The 15,018-nt window shown below is 33.7% G+C and overlaps 1 protein-coding gene across 2 annotated transcripts in view; it reads right to left on the reverse strand.

The window, feature by feature from the left end:
- The window catches only part of LOC135842525 (uncharacterized), a 257,307-nt gene that overhangs the window by 140,094 nt on the left and 102,195 nt on the right, over positions 1–15,018 (reverse strand). For both annotated transcript variants that reach the window (XM_065360027.1, XM_065360026.1), the window contains exon 3: positions 946–1,067. In XM_065360027.1, coding sequence (XP_065216099.1) covers positions 946–1,067 — 122 coding nt within the window. The remainder of the gene's footprint in view (positions 1–945; positions 1,068–15,018) is intronic.

Raw genomic sequence — 15,018 nt, forward strand, 5'->3', positions numbered from 1 at the left:
AAATGTTTGTTCAATATCATCGTTATATTCAGTTTGGGGGGCAACACTCCACCGGGGGGGGGGGTCAGAATTAAAAATGATTGCGATTTTTGAGTTCAGCGCGAAATTTTATATCATTTTGATGTGTCGCATCGATATTATCGAATAGACAATGCATTATTTAATTCGGTGGGGGGCGGGGGAGTGGTAACAAGCCTATTAGTGCTCATAAAATCGCGTTGTGATCGTATTTTTTCGCCGTTTTTGCGCAGTTGGGCTTCAAATAGCTCCGTCTAACAAACGTCCAAGAATCGTTCGGTCCCCAGCCATATTGTGGACATGAGAGCCATTTTACCATCAAAAATGGCCAAAAATGCATAAAAATCGCATTCAAAGTGCCATAGAATGCAGTTGTGCAGGGTTTCATGGGAAAAAATGACATATTTGGCATCGGGAGAAGTCCCCCAACACAACCCCGTCGAGTTTTTTCGGTCCCGACCATGTCCCCAAAATCGCCTTTTCGAGGGTCCACCCCTTCGTTGTAAGGGGTAAAAATGTCAAAATTGCACTTTTCTGAATGGGGCAGGTAGTACCTTCATTTTGGCAGCGCATTTTTTTGGTCCCCCAGAAAAAAATACAAAATCAACTTCTAGAGCACTTTTTCGTGTATGGATTATTAATATAGTCTATATTACTTACTCGAGTAAAAAAAAAGATTTAATTCGTGTTCGCGGTGACGATGAAAAAGGGGTTGAAAAGTAGATTAGATCGGAGACGAGAGGTGAGTCGATCCCAAAGGCCAAGGGCCAAGGCAGGGTGACTGGGTGAGCCGAAAATGATTGCATTTAAATAACATCATACATTATGCATTAAGTAAGTACAACTTTCACGTAGGTATAATGATCTGGTATAATAAAAGCTTTGGAAGCTTTCAATTTGGACGCTTAATTTGATATCATTACTCACTTTGATGGCAGGACTGATGGCTTTATTTCCGTTACAAGTTAAGCCGGTGACTTTATATGGAGACGGTGGATTCGAGTGTTCGGCGAATTTCAATTCCGCGTATTTCTCCGAAACGCTGTGCCCTGAAAGCAAAACCAAGAAAAAAAAAATTACCAACCGAATGAAAAAAAAAACAACAACCATGTAATTACGTATTCTTTAAATTTAAAATACAAAAAATGCTAATGTAGGCAGCTGAGGCAGAGCCCAACCCATCTTGAACGCGGTTTCCGCATCATGAGCCCCATACATTGTATCGTATTGAAAATTAAACCCTCTTTTGTTCCACCTTTATGACCTGACTGGTTTTTGAATTTCGAAAATCGCTGCCATCGTCAGCAGCGTATACGAGTAAGATGTGACGTCTTTTGTCGTCACACTGCCGAGTGAAAAACTCGCCGATAATTCCGATTATAACGGTGGAAATTTAATTAAAACACTCGACTGGCAATGGCGATGGCGGCTGAAATTATTACGTCAATGAGATGGACGCGGACGTCGTTCGTCTCGACGTAAGCTTCATTTTTAAAAATCGTTATGGAGTTATTACGAACGAGTACATTATAAATATAAAAACGAGTACGAAGAGCTTTCATTCAATGGTGGAGGTTTGAGAACAGAACAGCGGGCAACTTGTATGAGAAAAACAAGTATCTTCCGGCTTTTTATTTTCTTCTTTTTCATTTTCACACAAATTCCCTCATCTCTTTACTCTTTAATTACTCGCGAGAAAATTCATTCAAAGAGGTAATTCGATTTTTATCCCGAGTCGATGTGTTGTGTGTTTCAGTGCCTTGTTGTAGGTAGGTAGAGAGTTTGAATTACCTACGTGATGTATTGTTTTATACGCTCGAGGAAATGTACCGGGAGAAGAAGGGTAGGAGAAGGAAGGGAGGGGGTGGGGAGGGGGTTTAAACGGAACACATTAATCGTCTCTTTTATTACCTTACTACACATGTTATATTTAGTGGAAATCTATTTTCTCGTTTGTTTTCTTCGTATTCTTTTTTCTTTCTTTCTTTCTTCTCTCAACCTTTAGTCTGCATTTGTAAATTCTATGCAATTTTTATTCGCGCTTGAATAATTGAATTGTATTTATATTGTTCGGTTTTATGAAGTTGTAAACATATTTTAGCAGGGTTCTCGAAGCAAGGACCTGGCCAGTATATTAAATGGGTATCAAGATATGATTCGTGACTTAACAGTTCAATTTTAATCCATTTTAATGTCATTTTAAAAAAATTAGAAATAACTAATTTGTCAACTTGAATAATTTCCATAAAAATTTTAAACAGGCTGAAGTAGGTATTATAAAAATAATTCAATTAATTATATTTCAACAACTTTATTGCGATTTTGAATAATTTTCAACTCATTTCAGGCAATTTCTCAATAAACTTTTTATTTGAGCAAATTTTTGAGAAGTTTGAATATTTATTTTTGCAATAAATTTTTACTCATCTTTACAAAAATATTTTCTCGTCACATCAACCTCACTGCGATGATTTTTTTTGCAATATTTTGATCAACTTTTTTTTAATTTTAAATAAATTCAGAATTTTGAAATGAATTTTTTCAATATTTTCAACCATTTTGAACCGATTTTGAAAACTTTTAGTGCAATATTATTGACAAATTTTCCACTCCTGTGAACAACTTCAACTTCATTATGAACGCTTTTTCCACATTTTGTGAGTTTTTGGAACACTTGAACCGTTTTTTTTGACAATTTTACCATATTTTTGAAATCTTTGTATACTTAGGTATTTTTCTTAATAATATAATTTTGAAAAAGTTTTAACTCATGTCTCACATTTGAAAGTGATTTTTATATGATTTTGAACAACTTTCATAAAACTTTCAACAACTGGAACATCCTATTTTCAAATTTTATACAATTTTAAACATCTTTTAGCTATTTTCAACAATTTTCCTCAATTTTGAACTATTTTTAAAGCAATTCAAAATCATTTTTTGGAAATTTTACTCATTTTTACAAAGATTTTTAACAACGTTATCAAGTTTTTAATACATTTTCAACAATTTTATCGAATTTAAAAGCAACAAATCATTTTTTTAAATAGATGTTTTATCATTTCTATGGATTTTCTAGACACATTTCGTGAACTATTCAAATAATTTTACAAATTCTTGAAGCGTAATGTCTGAATATTCTACCTAATTTCTTCGATTTGAATGATAGCAAATTTTGTGAAATTTTGAACAATACAGTAAGTACTTTCAACTCTTTTTAAAAATTTTATCTAAATCATTTCAGCACTTCTGTTAATTTTAAGAAAATTTCGAACCATTATCAATATAAACCTACATAATCTTGTTGTTTTTTGAATTCATTAAGCGATTTTATGATATTTTGACAGTTCTTTTTTTTCATTTTAAAGAATGTTTCTTGTAATTTGACAAAATTTAAGGCCAATTTTTAATATCTTTTACACAAAAATTTGAGCAAATTTTACAAAAATGTCAACTTTTTCGAAATTTTAAACAAACTTTTGTAGAAACTTCAACTTTTATAATTCTGCATTTTAAATCAATTTCATAATTTTTCAAAAATTAATAGAATATTAAAAAGTGAAAAATTGGTCAAGGCATGAGAAAATTTTTTCAAATTGAAACAGAAATCGTTTTTATTCAAAATATTTATCTACCTGATGAGTCCGAATAATCAAAAAAACTTTGAAATCAGGAAAACATATTTGAAAATAATGTCGTTAAAAATCCAATGACATTGTTAATTATTTTGGTTAAATTTCAGGAATATATTCCAAAGTAAAGTAAAAAAAGCTATCTCAAAATTCAGAAAAACTTACTTAAATTGATTGAAAATTTTTCAAAATTGCACAAAAGCAGTAGAAAGTTAACTTGCATTGTTGAACATTTTTTAGAATTTCTCAAAATTTTGTAAACGATGGAAAATTTGGAGAAATGAGTTCAAAAAGCCCAAAAAAATAGGTTAGTTTGAAAAAAAAATAATGCTGAAAATGTTTGTTAAAATGTTGAAAAGCAATTTTATAAGGCATGTAAAATTTATTCATACCTTAATTCAAAATAAATGTTGAAATACTCAAAAATGGTTCAAAATTGTTCAAAAGCAGGACAGCTAAAGTCATTTGAATTGTTGAAAATTTCAAAAAAAAAATCTTGTGAAATAATTGCTCGAATTATGAGAAAAATCCTCAAAAATTATACAAGAGTTGCTAAAATATCAATAAATTGCTAAAACGTGTCGAAAAATGAGCTAAAAAATGAATAAAAATTATCTACCAATTGTTTTTTGTTTTTCTTGTGGGGTGGAGGGGGAGGGGGTTACTTACTAGATTATTAATTTGGAAAAAAATGAAATATGTTAGAAAAGTTTTTAAAAATACCAAAAAATAGATGGGACTTTTAAACATTTTTTTTTTTAAATTTCACCCACTTTTTATGAAATAAGTATAATTTTTTGACAAAATTTGTGTAATTAGTGCAACTTTTGGTCAAGTTCAAGACTTTTTTTTTGGATTTTGAACCAAAGTCGAATCACTTCAAATCATTTTTTCATCAGTTTTATCAGTTTAGACTAGATTTTTTACCCACTGTTAATAACATTTTCACTCATAAATTTCCAATTTAAGTCGTTTTTAGTAATCTTTCAATGTCTTATTGATGCAGACATTTTTGCTGCATTTTCACCTTTCAGAATGAATTTTACAACACTTTGAGTGATCTTGAGACCATTTTAAGCAAATTTCTTCAATTTAATCAACATTTCTATCATTTTAATCGACTTTAGAATGATTTAAGAATTTCTTACGAACACTTTCAACACCTTTTTTGAAGATTTCAAATTATTTTCATTATATTTCTAACAACTTTATAACCATTTTTAAGACTTTTTATTGAATTCAAGTAATTTCTGCAACACAGAACTTCATTTCAATTGATTTGGAATTTTTCGTAATACCTACTCATTTTTCTTACTTTGAACATTTAGATAAACCATTTTTGGGTGATTTTATAGTTTTATTTTTCATTTTTTTTTGTGCCTTCAATTAACCATTGGCAACCGTACTTAATGGGCTGAGGCTCCAAAAATACCATTTCACACCCCCCCCCCCACCGCACCACCAGATGATTCCACCAAACATGATTTTTGAGTATTTTTAGAGCAATTTTCTCCTATTTTGACATAAATATTATATTTTGAAGGTACGTACTTGAAATCATTTCCATTTAACTCAATCGTAAATAAAAAATTACTTCTGAGATTTAACAGCACATTCCAACACAAAAACCAAGTTACAAATGATTACAACAACGTTCGACTTGAATATATCTACCTGAATGGTTACTCATGATAAGAAGACTCATCGGACCACGTCCAAGTGCAAAAAAAGATAAAAAGAAAACTACACCACACTACATAACCCGATAGCATTATAAAAACACAAAAACGCACGACCACATCCAAACACTTTGAAAACTCTCAAAAAATGACACACAACGATGTTACGATAATGTTTTAAAATAGTACCTATGTCACAAATGATTTGGTGTACTATTTTGATAATTTTTGCACTATTTGAACAAATTTTAAGACACCTACGAATGGAAATGTGGCTCTCGAGGTACCTACTGTCAATATCGACAACAGATTTCTGATTTTCCATATCATAAAGTTTAACTCCTCAGGCACTCAAAAAAAATTTTGGAAGTACAATTTTCAAAAAAAAAATATTTTAACAATTTGAGCCTTGAAATTTGTTCCTGAGATATTTTTGAAACAATACATCTTGGAAAAAAATTTACAACTTTAAAAAAAAAAAAAAATTGTTGCGATGGAAAAGTTTAAAATTACTAGTGAATTTTTTTCATCATACGCAATTCATTTGAGTTGAACCTCCCAATCTTGGCACAAAATTTCTCCAGAACTAAGCTTTATAGACCTCGAATCACACCATCTGATCAAAAATTTTATGATCAAAAATTTCGTTTCTCTTCAATAATCTCGAAAGACCCTTAATTTCTGTCCAGCAATTGATTTAAAAAGAGTGGTTCTCAAAATAAATCGAGTTCATTGACTAAAATCCTTTTCCATTAACCAACCGTGACCATTCTATTTATAAATAAAATAATTTCTGCCAACCTCAACTAGGCAGACATCCTTGAAAACCACCACCCCCACAAAAGCAAAATAACTCCAAACGTCAAAATACATATAATTTCTTCAATCAAAACCACAACCGCAGAACCAATAATTCCTCATCAATACCTGCATTTCACGAAAAAATAAAAATAAGCCCAGAAAATACCTACGACTACCTACATACCTACGTCACACAAACAAATTCCGCATTCACGCGACAACATTTTCTGATAAATTATCCGAGGTGAATTTGAATTCTGCCAAAATACAATTTACCCTACGTTTTGTTCTTATACTTCTTCTATATATGTATACTTACGACGAATAAAACGAATGTTCCAATCGTTTGATAACTTACAAGGCAACTGACAGCTCGACTTGGAGCTCGACAAATTCTCAACATTGATTTTTTTTTCCTCTGTGTAAAAGTTTTTCTTTTTATTCGTATATGTATAGAATGAAGAAAAGAGACGTAACATCTCGACGGATAAACTTTAACAGCCTGGAGTTATACTTGTCGTATAACTCATCACCCCACAAAAACTCTCTACTGTTACAGTTTTGACTTTCGAGAAAACGTACCTATGAAAAATAACGTTTGCTATTTGACAATTTTCACGTTGCCTTTGAACTTGAGTCTTGAGACAGAATACGTGTGGTGGAAAACTTTCACTGTATGAGGTGCGAAGTTTACAGTAATATTTTTTTTTTCATCGCTGGGAAAACTTCGTAGTAGTAGGTTTAGTGATAATGAATTCTTTGATAAATGGTTTGCTTTTTTTTTTTAGGTGGTATGGAAATCTCGATGGAACGACGTGAACGTGATTCGCCATCGATGTCATTCAGCCACACTTTCATTATCAATTTGTACACTTTCGCTATCTGCATTGTCCACATGTACTCGTACCTACGAGGCAGATTATCATCCCAGACCAGAGAGAATTCATTCGAGTGTAAAATTCGCACGTCACCTACTGGAAAAAAATGATAAAATAGCGGATACAAATCGACGAACCTATAGCTACAATACCCAATGACCTAAATTTTTTTCGCTAAAAAACACCATTCGACTGTACGGAAATCGTTTAAACAGATCATACGTAACTGATACGAAATCGGCGGTGAAAATCAAAGCTCTTTGTGTTTTTTTGACGGGGCGCTTTTTGTTTCGTAGGGTAAATAAAAACTACGATAGGTATTAACCATTGTCAAGGGTGCAGAAAATTATACAATTCGATACCTGTAAAGAAAGATGGTTGAATTTTTACTCGTACAAACTATTACCATTGGATTGGGGTTGCCATAGCTACAATATTTACGAATATATTGACGACTATCGTCAAATTGACAAGCCAGGGTCATTTCAAAGTATACTACTGACCATCGTCGTCCAAGCGTTATTGATCCCCTATTATCTTATTATTAGTATTAAAAGCGACGAAATATAGAACGACGAGTTCAATGAGACCAGTCGCCAGTCTCGACTATCGGTTCGATTAATTATACTATCGAGCCCTAGACCTAGTTCAAGATATTCCAACTTCAGACAGGATTGAAAACTAAAGCGTGGAGATGTTGAAAGTGAATCCATACTACACATTTAATCCATCGTCTTTCGAGCAACCACCACAGCTATATAGTCGATAAAATGAACTCTATAATCAATCAAAGCCAGAAAATGTTCAATCGATTCAGACTACCTATTTCCTCCATCCCAGCAACACATTCGAAAAAGGATACCCCCTCCCCTCCCCTTCCCCATCATCATCATCACACACACACACACTCACATGAAAATATACGAACTTACTATACGTGAACGTCTCATTTGTCACAGTTCACAATGTCGAACGTTTTCTGTTCGACATCCTATATGTATAGGTAGGTGGTTCACACAGATGACGATGACGATGATGAGGATGAAGAAGAGAGAGAGAGTGAGAGAGAGAAGAGGAAATCGCGTATATATTTACCAACACAACGCTTATGTAATGATGATAAATACCGAAATTTCCAAGATATGTTTTTCTTATGCCAGCGCAAATGAATTACAATGTAGTTCGCTATTGACTAGTACCCTACGAGTATAGTAGCTGAATAGAGCATTTATAAAAGAAGTCACGTGCCCGCGTAAAATAGCTTAAGTAACTTCAACCTGCTATCTAGCTACGCCCATAGCTATTCAATAAGTTTATATTATGCGACTAAATAATAAAAGCTTCATTTATGCTGTTGTTGTTCAGTCGAGCTGAAATTTTACATAATGCAAAGCACCCGAGACGACGAACGAAGACGAAGACGACGACATACGACGGTCGTTATTTTCATACCACGATGAATATTACCGATGTTCTCCTCTTATTCGTAATACGTACGTATAGTATGAAACGAGAATATTTTGTGGATTTTGTCGTTGAGATGATTTTTTTAGTGTAACGAAGGAGGGGAGGTGAGGGAGTTTCAGGGAAGGACTGGTCTATGATGTTGATTGACGATCGCTATAGTGGCCCCCGGGGACCGATTTTGGTACAATTCTCCGAATCCCTTTTCCCCAAATCTGATCCCTCGAATTAAAATTACCCAAACGACTCTTCTCCCGAATGGTTTTTTTCTCAATTCAAAATAAGAAACTTGTCTGATGTAGGTACTAGGTACCTGATCTAAAAACATGGACATTTTTCCTAATTATGATTGGGTTAGGAACCCAATTATAAGTATTTTTATTAGATGAATGCATAAAAATTGTCTCCATTGCTTTTTTATGTGTTTTTAGAAGTTTTCCACGAGTTGAGAATATCAAAAAATTTTCCAAAAAAGGCAAAAAAGGCGTGCAGCCATGGCTTGATTTTTGCCTCATAATTTTATCGAACCTTTTAAAATTAAAAATATTTTTTCGGAAATAAAAAAGGGCGCACCACACTTAATCGAAAAATTGAAATTGATAACAAATAAGCCCTGAGTAGATCATTCCATCCCAATTCGACCAAGAAGTGGTAAGGGGGGGTCGCCAATTTTTTTGAAATTTTTCCTGTAGAAAGAACTTCCGAAGGGGTGACCAATGGCGCAAATCGCAGCCCTCTAGCCTTTTTTTAAAGGCTGCTGGGGGTGTCAAAGTTTTCAGTGAACTTGAAATATCATCAATTTCAGCAGTGGATTACTCGATAACCGCGACACCTACCAAACTGGAATTTTTTCCAATAGTTATGGGTTTTAAGGGGCTTTTTGGTGATATCATAAAAATCAGTGTTGCCACTTTTTTTCGTACGAAAAATTAGCTCGAAAAGTTTCAAGACGTAGTTTTCATATCGTTCCGATTCTCAAAAATTCTGAAAAAAATATATTATGGACAACTTTTCATGATGAACAACATATTGAAAAATTGAGATGGCATTAAGTCGTAAAGTCGATTTAAAAAAATCGAAAGTTCGCGAAAAAAATGCGATTTTTTGATTTAAAACATGAAAAACAGTTTTGACTGGCGAAGTTGACCAATTTGACCCCTATTTTTACGTATCTGTTGAAAAAGTTGAAAGAACCTCCTCCACTAGATTCGAAAAAATTCAAAAAATAAACGAATTTCAATTTTTTTTTCACGAATGTGATTTTTATCAACTTTTTTTATGAAATAGGGTACGTCAGAAAGAAGTCAAAATAAGACAACTGAATAAATTTGAACTTTTTTAAATGTTTGGAATTGAAAAGTGAATTTTTTCAAATTTTGATTTTTTTGTGATGAGTTTATTTTATTGAGTGAAAGGGGTTTTATCTCTACAAAGTACAAATCACCCTCACATCAAGTAAACTTGAACTGTGAACGTAACCTAACCTCATCTAAGGAGTTTTTTTTTTTTTTTTTAAATGAATTCTAATGCTGTCCAGGGGAGAATGAGGGGGGGGGAATCAAACTTCATTCCAAAAGGTTTCAGTTCACCAGTTTGCTGAAAAATTTGACTGCAACTTGGAGGCCTCCGAGCACTTTGAAAGAACCACTCACCAACGAATCGATAAATTCTTTAATTTTGAATTAATTCGTTCGCGAATGATTCACAAAAAATTGAGTAAATGAATCGATTCGTTCGCGAACGATTCACTTATACGAACCAATTTGTTCGTGAATGATTCACTAAAAATTATTCAATTCGTTCGTGAATGATTCTCCTAAAATTGAGTAAATTAATCGATTAGTTCGCGAATGAGTCACACTTATACGAATCAATTCGTTCGCAAATGATTCATCAAAAATTGAGTAACTGAATCGATTCGTTCGCGAACGAGTCACTTATACGAATCGATTCGTTCGCGAACGAGTCACTCACACGAATCAATTCGTTCGCGAATGATTCCCAAAAAATTATTCAATTCGTTCGTGAGTGATTCACCAAAAATTGAGTGAATGAATCGATTCGTTCGCGAATGATTCACTAAAAATTATTCAATTCGTTCGTGAATGATTCACCTAAAATTGAGTAAATTAATCGATTCGTTCGCGAATGAGTCACACTAATACGAATCAATTCGTTCGCGAATGATTCATCAAAAATTGAGTAACTGAATCGATTCGTTCGCGAACGAGTCACTTATACGAATCGATTAGTTCGCGAACGAGCCACTTATACGAATCGATTCGTTCGCGAATGATTAACAAAAAATTATTCAATTCGTTCGTGAATGATTCACCAAAAATTGAGTGAATGAATAGATTCGTTCGCGAACGATTCACTTATACGAACCAATTTGTTCGCGAATGATTCACTAAAAATTATTCAATTCGTTCGTGAATGATTCACCTAAAATTGAGTAAATTAATCGATTCGTTCGCGAATGAGTCACACTTATACTAATCAATTCGTTCGCGAATGATTCATCAAAAATTGAGTAACTGAATCGATTCGTTCGCGAACGAGTCACTTATACGAATCGATTCGTTCGCGAATGAGTCACACTTGAAATAATCAATTCGTTCGCGAATGATTCATCAAAAATTGAGTAACTGAATCGATTTGTTCGCGAACGAGTCACTTGTACGAATCGATTCGTTCGCGAATGATTCACCTAAAATTGAGTAAATTAATCGATTCGTTCGTGAATGAGTCACACTTATACGAATCAATTCGTTTGCGAATGATTCATCAAAACTTGAGTAACTGAATCGATTCGTTCGCGAACGAGTCACTTACACGAATCAATTCGTTCGCGAATGATTCACAAAAAATTATTCAATTCGTTCGTGAATGATTCACCAAAAATTGAGTAAATGAATCGATTCGTTCGCGAACGATTCACTTATACGAACCAATTCGTTCGCGAATGATTCATCAAAAATTGAGTAACTGAATCGATTCGTTCGCGAACGACGAGTCACTTATACAAATCGATTCGTTCGCGAACGAGTCACTTATACGAATCCATTCGTTCGCGAATGATTCAGTAACTATTGATCAATTCGTTCGCGAATGATTCACCTAGAAATCAATCAGTTTGTTCAATCGCCAATCGATTGTGAAGGACCCGATTCGATTCGATTTGATTCACTTCGCTTGAAAACAGATCATTTCCCATACAACAGTTTCACAAAAACCGAATCAATCGTAAATTAGTTGACTCGCCAAGAAATCAATCAATTTTTTAAATCGCCAATCGTTCGTAAATGATTCGATTCGATTGTAACCAGATCAACTGCTGTACAAATATTTCAAAAAAAGTGAATCAATTCGTTCGTAAAAGATTTTTATTCTAAGAAAAGTGGGTCTTCTCACGCTTTTTTTTTTTTTTTTTTGTTATTCCTGTGGAAGAATAAATAAACAGAAAATTGTTTTTTGAAAAAACCCAATTCCAAAATTAATTAGGAAGGCCCAACTGGCAGTACTGGTACAAAAATTCTTGAACTGAACACAACTGGATCGAAAGAGTATGCAAAAATACACCACCAGCCATAATTTCAAAAGCTCGAAAGTGCATTTTTCGATTTTTGGGGTGAATTTCTGAAAATCAAACGACTAAAAATGAGGGGAGAAAGGTTAAAATTTCACCAAACTGACCTATAAATCCGGAATTTGATATGTGCATAGTACATACATACCCTATTTTTCACCCGTCAAATTTTTTGGAAACGGTTTCGAACTGTTTTGAGCAGTTCTGAAGCCTCCAGTAGATATTTGAAAGTTGAAATTTCCACGAAATCATACCAGGCTATTAGAAAATCCTTAGACCTTTTTTCCCCTGCAGATCCAGCCTAGCCCACTATATTTTAAATCAACTGCTGTTTATACACATAATGACAATTTATTCACGAGTTTATAAAAATTTATCACACCTGAGATACTTTTTGCTACAATTTTAAAATCATTAAATCCAGAAGGATACCTACATTAGTAGATTACATTCCAAAAATTTCCAAGGTTCTTTCAAAATGAGTTCCCCCTCCCCCCCGTCCATCTCAACTAATCCACATACCTATTTGGCAGGATTTTCATCGGATTTTAAAAACCAACTGACCTGTAACGATTCACCAAAAAAAAATAATAAAAGAGGCAAAAGAAAATTCTTCTCGACGTAGAAAAATTCAACCCAAATGACAATTTCAAGGCTGTTACGAGCATTGTACAATGTACATTGTACATACCTACACTCGTACAGTGTACACATAAAACCGAAGGTTGCAGGTCGATTACCTCATATTTTAAAGTCTCTAATCTCTAATAACGAAATTCTTTCTCAACGACTATAGAGAAAGACCGAAAGACATTACACGAGAGAGGATATTTTCGGCTGAAAATACTTTTAGTACACAGATATTAGATACTATTTGTACCATAAGCATAGGTATATACAAAAAGCTATCAGGTGGAAGGAAAGCTCGTACATCGAACCATGACTGTGCGAGTGTAAATATAAAAAACAATATTTTTGCTGGGATATTGGGCTCAGTAAAACATGTCTATTACACTATTATCGTTATATAGCTACAGCTATAGCTCGAATAGCTTGAACATACAATAAATATAGGTATAGGGGTATCGAAAATATAGCAACTTTTCAACGAGAGATATCGTCAAGCACGAAATAAAACGAAATAAAAATCAAAACTATAGCTTTCGAGCGTATTTTATTTCCACGCCAATACTTATACCTACCCCTATCCTATCAATGGGTAATAATAATGTACATATTCGAGTCGTATTACCGCGATAATTTGTTTGTTTTGCTCACGCTGACGTGTGTAATATGTACGTACGCAAACATGGCAAAATAATTACGTCGTTCGAATACAAATTCACGTGCAACTCGAACCGGAAAAGATCTCATCACTGGCCAAAAAAATGTCAAGAGATACAAACTGATGTGTACAAACACAAACCTACATACATGTACGGTTCGTTCGATTAAACCTATCATATATTAACCATTTCCACCGTAAAAACCGAAAGATTTATATCCTCGTAATCTTTTTCCATTACCAACTGCAAAGAATATGTGTTGGAAAAATCTCGTATAGTGGACGAGAGAAGCAAAAAAATGATCGTGACCTGGTTTTCGTAGACGATTTTTATTCTTATTTGAAAAAAAAAAAATTGCATATCGAAAATTTTGTCGCCGGAAGCCGAACCTCTGGCTCTCTCCCTCTTCTGTAGGAATAATTCCAATAACCGTTGTTCAAATTGATTCTTTTTTCTCGAGTACGTGTTCGGAATAAAACGGAATTTTTACATCGGTATTTCAGATTTTGAAATTATTTAAATGAATTCGAAAAAATAAAAAATAAAAAAAAAACGCGAAAAAACTCAACTCGTTTATCTAATCGATACCTCGCTCTATCCACAGTACGCCTATTTTTAACGCTTCGAGTTTCCAATCGAATGGAAAAATTACGCAAATCTTCTCCTCCCTCCTCCCTCCCTCCTCCCTCCCTCCATCTGCCTTCGTTTTATATCGTAAAACGGATTATACGAGTATTATTTAAATAATTGATACGAGATTGAAAAAAACAAAAAAAATTGAAATAAAATTACTTTGTACACTGTACGAAGTATAGGTAGATAGGTAATTAAGTGTAGCTTCGGAATCGATATGTGCGCCATGGTTGTTTACGTGCGAGATACACGTATCATGGATGGTTTTCTCGACGTATGTACATGTAGTATGGTATATGTCAAGAAGCAGCTCCCATAGGAGACAGCAGCACGTAGTATAAAACTTACCAACACCTTTGGGAATTTAAAAGTCGAGTAAGAAATTGCTTTTACCATATTTGCCTTTCTAAAACAATAGGCTGGCTATTTTCATTGCTAATATCGTAAAAGCTCGACGTTTCGACGTCGCGAAAAGCACATATAGCAGTAAAATGTACGAGTGTATTTTCGCTTTTAGTACCGAGTCCGAGGCCTGCTAGTTATATCGTTTCAAAAATGCAAAACAGTCACCCTTGGTTGCAGTAGGTAGGTATAAAATTTCTCATCTGTAGTACTTAATATGATCGAAAGAGCAACGTTTTCATATCCAGTAGGTACCTAGACCTACTTTAGACGACGAAAATGCCATCGTATTTAAAGTATACAGGGTTCCTATAAAGGTGTGACGTATGTTTTATCCTTTATTTTGGGTTGAGTAAAGGAGTTGACGTGACTAGATTCGAAATAGTGGGTTGAGTCGATTGATAATGATTTAGAAAAGTGCCTTCAGCGGATTTTCGGATTCTCTACTTTTCGAAAAAATTCCACAAATATAGGGACAAAATAAGACTGAGTTTTGATAAATGTGGATTCACGGCTCGAAAGATTAATTTTGAATTTTTTCTCCCAAAAATATTCAGTGAAGAAAATTTTAATTTGAGAACCTCGAGTACGTTCCTAAAATTGAAAGGGCCATAAAGACAATAAAGCTAATTTTTT

Source organism: Planococcus citri, chromosome 4, assembly GCF_950023065.1.
Source record: "Planococcus citri chromosome 4, ihPlaCitr1.1, whole genome shotgun sequence".
NCBI lineage: Eukaryota > Metazoa > Arthropoda > Insecta > Hemiptera > Pseudococcidae > Planococcus > Planococcus citri.